This window comes from Alligator sinensis, unplaced genomic scaffold (assembly GCF_000455745.1).
Source record: "Alligator sinensis unplaced genomic scaffold, ASM45574v1 scaffold460_2, whole genome shotgun sequence".
Taxonomy (NCBI): Eukaryota; Metazoa; Chordata; order Crocodylia; family Alligatoridae; genus Alligator; species Alligator sinensis.
Genome location: NW_005842668.1, coordinates 201674 through 210212, shown reverse-complemented (window position 1 = coordinate 210212; position 8539 = coordinate 201674). Strand labels below are relative to the sequence as shown.

Here is an 8539-nt window from a genome sequence, read left to right as displayed (position 1 = left end):
CACTGGCTGTCACTGCCACACTCCTGCCGCTGACAGGGCTCGTGGTGTCCCCCCAGCCTCCAGGCTCACAGTGTTCATGACCGGAAGTGAAGGGCATGAAGGGAAGAAATATTTGAAGACAGCTGGGGAGAACCAAGCCACATGTTTGCTTACTGTTCTCGCCAGGAAGTAAGCTCCTTCTCCCATGGACAGGCTGCACAAAGATACAGTTGACTTCATTCATGTACTTATGCTTCTCGGTAGCATTAGAACCAATTCCAGCCCTGGGAGGCAGCTGGAAGATTAAGAAAAATTGAAAAATGCCCCCACCACCTCAATACACCCACCCACCTCACAGATGTCAGTCCTCAAAGTTAGAGTCAAGGCTGTAAAGTAAAAAGAGAACCAAAATACAAGGAAAACCTCAACAATTCAAAAATACACTTCAGTGCATCAGTTACTGTTTCAAGTTTATTTGGGAGTCAGTGTCACACAAAAATCAAAACAAGCAAAAAATGGTATTTGACCTACTGAGAGGGATACAAAATTAGGAAAGTTATGGTTATTCAAGTACAAGTGCTACTATGAATGGAGTATTAACTCCCTCTCTGCAAAGACTCTGAAGAGGGGAAAAGTAGATCAGGCTAACAGACATGTTACTATTTGTTTATGTGGCCTTAAACAGCGCAGGATAATAGTAGGTAGAGTTATGCACTCAGGAGTAGCCCACAGCCAAGAGCCTGAAATGCTGTCATTGGGATAGTAAAGTCCTGTCATGGCTTTGAACCAGCTTGCATCTTCATCCAGTTGAATTGTGGACACTTTCCTATACATTGGCATGTAGAATTGTGTCCAGCAAGGTAGCTGCAGTGTGCCACCTATTGGTCACTTACTCACTTTACAGACAAACATTTAAATTCAGCCCCCTTGGCTTTGCAGGGAACTAGTGGACCTCCTGCATCTAAAAAGGCCTTCAAAGGCTGGAAGGATGGGATCCACATCCAAGGAGGAATATTCTGCACTGGTCCGGACCTGCAGGGAGCAAACCAGGAAAGCCAAGGCTGCAACTGAACTCCAACTAGCTACAAGTATCAAGGACAATAAAAAGTCCTTTTTTTAGGTATGAGGGAAGCCAGAGGAAAAGAAAGGGCAATGTTGGACACCTGCTAAACCAGATGGCACAACTGACAACCAACGCCCAGGAAAAAGCCAACTTGCTAAATGGGTACTTTGCGTCAGTTTTTCACCAGTCCCCTGCCCATCACAGGGCAGGAAGGCCCGGGTGAGGGAGATTCCTTACCCTCCGTCAATGCTGACCTTGTGAAGGAACACCTTGAGAGGCTGGATACCTTCAAGTCAGCCGACCCTGACAGTTTACATCCCAGGGTACTCAAGAAGCTGGTAGGCATCATAGCTCAGCCCCTGGCACGGATCTTTGAGAACTCCTGGCACTCTGGTGAAGTGCCTGAAGATTGGAAGAAGGTCAATGTGGTACCCATCTTCAAGAAGGGGAGGAAGGTAGATCTGGCAAACTACAGGCGCATCAGCCTGACCTCTATCTCGGGGAAGGTCTTGGAAAAGATTATCAAAGAGGCATTCTTAACAGACTGGCCAACGGCAACATCCTGAGGGATAGCCAGCATAGGTTTGTCGCAGGTAGGTCTTGCTTGACCAATCTTATCTCCTTTTACACCCAGGTGACCTATCACCTGGACAAGGGAGAGGCGATTCATGTCATATATCTTGACTTAAAAAAGCCTTTGATCTGGTATCCCACGATCACCTCTTGGCAAAACTGGCCAACTGTGGCCTCAGCTTCACCACGATCCGCTGGCTGAGGAATTGGCTCTGTGGTCAGACCCAGAGGGTGATGGTTGATGGAAGTCAATCATTGTGGTTTTGGACTCCACAGTTCAAAAAGGATGTGGAGAAGCTTGAGAGAGTCCAGAGGAGAGCCACACGCATGATCAGAGGTCAGGAAAACACCTTATGAAGAGAGACTGAGCAATATGGGACTCTTCAGCCTGGAAAAGCACAGGCTCAGGGGCGATCTGGTAGCCACCTATAAGTTTATCGGGGTGCTCACCAGGATCTGGGGGAACGTCTGTTCACAAGAGCACCCCAGGGGATGACAAAGTTGAACGGTTATGAACTCCTTCAGGACCGTTTCAGGCTGGATATAAGGAAGAACTTCTTTACAGTCTGAGCCCCCAAGATCTGGAATTAGCTGCTTGAACCACCACTTTGAACACCTTCAAGAGAAATTTGGATATTTATCTTGCTGGGATCCTATGAGGCCTGCTGACTTCCTGCCCCTGGGGTGGGGGCTGAACTCAATGATCTTCCGAGGTCCCTTCCAGCCCTAATGTCTATGAAATCTGTGAAATTTCCAAAACTTGGTTTTAATACAAAAAACCCAGAAGTGTGATTTGCCACAAATAGTTATCTGCTTCCTAAGAAAGGAATCTGGCCAAAACTAAAACATTGCACAGATACAGGTAGGGGATTCTTCTTCAAACTCCCTCCCCGTGATCATAAGAGCAGTACTTGTAACCTCACTTCACTCCTTCACAAATCTCAAACACAGCAGCAGCAGCAGATAAATTTCAAGGATTTTTACTGGGTCAAACCCTCTAACTGGTTTTTATAGGTTTACAAATGTTATTTTCTTGTCAACTGTCTCTCTGCTTCTTGCATTAGACACACAGGCTAATAGTAGAAACCAATCACTCATACTCGAGGGGGAGGGAGTTATAGTGGTAACCAAGCAGTGCTGTCACATCCTCACTGCCACTTTTAGGAAGTTACAGTAGGTAGTAGCTTCAAAAGTGTAAATAATCTTTTGGAATCTCTATGCACCAGAGTTTTTAATCACTGTAGTGAACAAGTGATGAAGCCAGCTGGTCTCACTGCACTGATTACTTCAAATGTATTGTGGGTTTCAGAAACTGAAACATGCAGAACACAAGTGTACTGGAAGTAGAAAACAGTTAAAAACAAAGCCTAGCATTAATACAGTATACAAATATATATCCAGTCAACAACTAGAACTGGAATCAAGTAATCTCGGAAGCCAGCTTGAGCAGGCTTATTTAGACTGAAAAAGGTTTTTCCCCAATAAGTTAAAACTAGTGGACAGCAATTTTATATAGTGCTGACTAGGTTATTTTGCCATTGATAGTTTAAAAAGAGCTTACAAAAGGTAGAACACACCAGTTAATCTTTACCACTAATTTTTATATACAAAAAAAAATGAAAGTGGAGGCATGAATGGCATAACAAGCATGAATGACATATCAGTGCATTGTTTAACATGTTGCATAGAATGAGACAAAAAAAAAAAGTGCTAGGAAGTGACATAGGCAGACAAGGTTCTTTGGTTCTAGGCAGTGACACACACATATAAAAGGTACCCAAGTCAGTCACAAGAATCAGCAGCTATAGAGAGTACCATGCAATGAAATGAGCTCTTGTGCTCCAAATTCAACTCAGCAGCAGTCACTTATTTGATCTGAATGGTGCAATGTCCCTGAGACTAAGCAGACTTGTGCTGATATCACGCCTCTGTTTCAGATTGCATCTTCCAATGTGTCGGTTCACGTAGTGTTCAGGCACGCGGTTTCTCCGTGCGAGGAGATCCATCACATGGTTAAGCTTAGATCTGATGATAGAGTAGTGGAACTGCCTCTCTTTATGTAGTGTGTGGAAGTTATCTGCCCTGTGGTAGCTACTGTACTCAACAGACCTAAGAGAGGACATGGAGCTGGCAGAGCTTGCCAGAGAGCACCTGGAAGAGGATGAAGATTGTGAGCACAGGCTAGAAGCAGCAGAGGCAGAAGATCCATCTTTTGATTGTTGTCTCTGAAGTGAAGGCTCTTCCACACGCTCGTCTTTATCCGTCTGTGTCACAGCAGTTTTCAGTAGAATTGCAGTTTGAGTGCTAGTTGCTTTAGTATCAACAGAGGTTTGGGTTCCTGTTGTCACCGTTACAATATCAGTTTGCGTGACAGCATTAGATAGCATCACTCTGGGCTTCTCCTCCCATGCTTCTGTTTGAGTCAGCATGCTGTTCACCTGCTTGGATATGATGGCCTCCTGGCTGCTAAGCCATTGCTCTTCACCAAGGCAGGGATGCCCCAGCTTATAAAGTGTATCTCCTGGGTTATCTTCGGCCAAATCTGTTTCTTTCAGTGGTTTCTTGGGAGTGCTTGACAGTCTGGCCAGCTCTGCTCTCAAGTCATCTCCCACAGCACACTCTTTAGATGGCTTTTCGTTGACCTGCTGATCAAATGTGCCACTGTTCCTGCAGCTTGTTAGCACTTCAGAGCTGAGAGGCTGTGACTGTGCATAAAGGATCCTGAACTCCAGGTCAAAGCGTTCAACCACTTGGCCTGAAAGTACCAATAAGTTACTGCTGTTCAATTTCCCATCAGTCCATGTGAAACTGTTGAAAACAGAACAATATCCAGCGGTAATACTACTAAACCAAGACATCAGAATGAATACAGCCACATCCCAGGTGACAGGATGCAAGTTATTAGAAGACTCCCATTTAAAACTTAAACTTAACTTTGTGCCAGGACTACCCTAATTCCCTATGCCAGGGGTGTCAAACTCACCCAGCATCATGGGGTGTCTGCAGGGTGAATCAGGCCCATAGGCCAGCCCCACACACTGGAGTTAGCATACGGGCCATTCAGGAATGGGCACCTTGTTCAGCACATCCCCTGGACCAGCCCTAGTCCTGGACTCAGTGCATGGAGCTGGCATAGGGTGCACACCATATGCAGTGCCTGCACCAGCTTGGCCCTATGCACTGACCCTGGCTCTGCGCGCTAACTCCAGGGCTGGTACGGATTGGGCCTATAGACTGGTCTTACGGACCAATCTGGCAGGGAACCAAATGCAGCACACATGCTGGATCAGTCCTGTTACATGAAGCATATGTGCCCAGTCCAGCCCCATGCACACATGCAGTGTGCGCCAGACTAGCTCTTCACATCACATGCAGTGTACAGGGCTAGCATACGCATTACACAGCACACCAAGTCAGGCTGAGTCCCACAGGCTGGATCTCTGACACCCCTGTCCTATGCCAACAAATGTCATTAAATTTGAATGCCACAGTGGGTTGAGAGAGATTAATATACCTCTTATTACTACAGTTAGCTCACATGCAAGTTACAACTTTGTGCAAATTCAGTTTGCCTGGGTTTCACAGGTTGCAAAAGTTCACATTCAAACCATGTTTCTCTCCCACTGTAGTGTAATCTCACTGCTGAGAGGCATCAGCCTGGCAAACATGTATGGTAGTTTTCAAAAAAAACAGGGTTAGACTAGGCTTCCTGTCTGATACTGCAACAGGACAGGGGCATGAGTGAGAGAAGAAAGACTACAAATAAAAACAACAACAAAAACCACACACACAAGGGCAAGCTTGTGAAGTATAAGTGTTTTGAGTGATAAAAACTATAGAAAACCTGCACCAATGCAGGGAATTGAAGGAAGTAATGAAATAGAGTTCCCTGCCTGTCAGAGATAACAGTAAGGGCAAAGATGGGCAAAAAGACTCTTCTCCTTAATTCAGAGTACTCAACTAAAACAGTCCCTCTGAGAAACAGGGTTTTACCCGCACTGAACTTGGGGCACAATGCACACAAAAGGTCATGAGACATCCAAATGAGCACCCTGTTTTTAGCAGCAGCCTAGAACACCATGGGTATTATAATCAACACAGGTTTGGACAGAACTTCTGCAGACTCCAAACAAACTTTGAGTAGGCCAAGGCTAGTTTCTGGAGCTGATCATGCAATATTTGAGTTAGTTTGCCCCCTTTACAGAAGACTCCTGCTCCCAAAGACTGTTGAAAAAGCAATGGACCCCAGTACTTGCCTGTAGGAACCAGTTGTTACTCTAATACCATCAATTAACATGAATTTCTCGTGGGCTTTCCCAACAATTTTGGCACCAGACCGGGCATAATAAATGTTTCCAGTAATGGTTCGAACTTTCATCATCTGTTTAAAGAAAAAAAAAAATTAAACCAGTTTTGAAAATAAGTGGTTTTATGTAGAAAAGAAGACAGTGGAAAATTTAAAAAGTGAGCAGAACAATCAGTTATGTGACGGATGCATTAGAGGCAAAGACCTTGCCTCTACACAGCTTATATTCCAACTATTGGGTATCTCAAGTCTGGAGGAACCAGAGCGCAGTTCTTTTTTTAGCTACAAATCACGAATTGGGAGAGAGAAAAAAAGAAGTTAGTCTGTTTGTGGTGCCAAGACCTATCTAGAGAAGCTCCAGCTAACATTAACTGGAAGTTTTCACAGAGATCCAGTGCAATATATGGCCGTATAATTTAATCAAGTTAGTACCATACTGTTATACTCCACAACAGAAAATGATTTAACTTTTATTACTGTCACGATTTCTTCATTTTGGTTCTTTCTTCCCCCTTTTCTTGCTTTCCCCCCCCCCTCTCCTTATCAATGGAAAAATATGGAGAGAACAGAACAAAGACATCTATAGGGTTGACCCATACCAAAGACAACTCATACAGTACTTACAATCTCCTGCTCAGGACTGACGCCCAAATTACTGCACATTTTCATGAAATGAGATACAAACTCTTGGTCCAACAGAACGTACACTGCAACTTCCCGCTTCCCACAGGCTTCCAGAAGGTCACCAAAAATATCTATATCTGTGAAGCAATCCATAACCACAGAGATAACCTGCAGGAACACAGAAACAGCCAATAGTTCAGTAACAGCATTCATGCAAAGAAGTTCAGTCAACTTTCCAGCTTCAGCCAGCTTCCAAATCTCCTCCCCCACACTGATTCCATACAACATTTATTTTTTTTGGCCTCCCATTGTCTTTTGGCAAGACTGAGTTTTTTTGTGTTCCCCCAATTCAGTTGCAAATACACCATGTCCAGGAGCACACAGGAAACCCAATTGCAGCCACTTCAACAGGGGAAGAAAAAGGGAGTTTCAGACCTAAAAACCCTTGTCTATGCTAGAGGCTTTGCTGAGTGTCAGCAACTCTCAAGCATTAAGAAATTTATCTTCACAATACCTTTGGGATGTGAGGATTCAACATTAACCTCACGTGGGGAACAGATAGAGAGACCAAATGATTTACTCACAGTCACACAAACATGCTATGGTAGAACTAGAACCTGAACTCAAATATAAAGGGCTACAGAGATCAATATTTTGAGTATCAGTCCACTACCTTTAAAAGGCCAGCCTTCCACCTGTGCTGGTACCACTGTAGTTATTTTCTGTATGAATTTCATTTAACTTTCCAGACCATTAAACTGGTGATGATGGCAATATACTCTCTAGCATATGCACATCCACTGGGAGCTAGACATCTGTTCCATAATGCAGATGAAATAAATCCATGTGTTTGGAGAGGATAGGGGTAGGCAATGGATTTAGTGTGATGGGCTTGCTGCAGCATATTCATCAAGGAGAATTGCTATAAAGAAATGCAGGTGTGTGGGGATCTAACATTATCAAACTGCGGAAGATGCACATTGCTTCAGCACACTCAGGGTGCGTGATTAGGGCTGTGCCAAACAGCACCGTTTCATTTCAACTTCTGTTTTGCCGTTTTGAAGGGACAGTGTTTCGTTTCCAAGCACTGTTCTGTTTCGTTGAAACTGTTTCACTGTTTCAATGCATTTCGACATTTCGCCCATATGCTATAACGGGGAATCATGAAAATGCCTATAACTTTGTCATTGCTTGCCTGATTTGGATGAAAGTTGCAGGGATAGTAGCCCCTTCTGAGGGCATGCAGCCTGCCAAGTTTCAAGGAGAGAGATGCAGGGGTTTCTGGGAACCTGCACCTCAAACTGCTAAAAGCAAAACTCATGTCACTTGCCGGCAGCGGCAGCCTCCTGTCATCCCATGCATGGATCTGGGGGCCCACACCCCTGGGAGTAATCCAGCAGTGCTGGGAGGGCAGGTTGAGCTCCTTGGGGCTGGCAGAGCCACTTGAGGTGCAACTCTGGATCTTCCCACCTCCCACTGCCGGGGTGCACTCTAAGCAGCTATGCCAGCCCGATGAAGCTGCAAGCACCTACGCTGGACACTTTCAAGAAACATTTGGATGTTTATTTTGCTGGGATCCTTTGACCCTAGCCGACTTCCTGCCCCTTGGGCAGGGGGTGGGACCCAGTGATCTTATGAGGTCCCTTCTGGCCCTAATGTCTATGAAATCAATGAAACTATCCCCTAAATGCAGATGGAGTCAGGAAATGCAGTATTTGCTCTTGAATTCCAAACCTGAAGGAAGAGAAAGCATGCCATGCAATTTGAGCATCCTATGAAAGGTCATTCTACTTGAATGCTATCTACCAAACACCTGAAACCTTTTAGAGCCTGGAAATTGACAAATGTTTAAAAAAAAGAAGAAAAAAAAAGCTGTCATAACCAGACAGCCTCAGGAAAGGCAGGCTAGAGCGGGATTTAGCAAAAACACATGTATTGATTGACTTGCATCTGCTCCCTGTAGATCAATTGAAATCATTTTACTTAAATGGGAG

The 8539-nt window shown here is 44.7% G+C and overlaps 1 protein-coding gene across 1 annotated transcript; it reads right to left on the bottom strand.

Annotated features, from left to right (window-relative positions):
• Nucleotides 1-3224: 3224 nt before the first annotated feature.
• On the bottom strand, nt 3225-6710 carry LOC102388045 (protein FAM83D-like). The gene is made up of 3 exons (XM_025215744.1): nt 6546-6710; nt 5872-5996; nt 3225-4423 (listed from the first exon to the last, which is right to left on the bottom strand). The coding sequence occupies exons 1-3, from the start codon at nt 6696-6698 to the stop codon at nt 3478-3480; spliced, it is 1224 nt and encodes a 407-aa protein (XP_025071529.1). The 5' UTR covers nt 6699-6710; the 3' UTR covers nt 3225-3477.
• Between the last annotated feature and the right edge of the window lie 1829 nt (nt 6711-8539).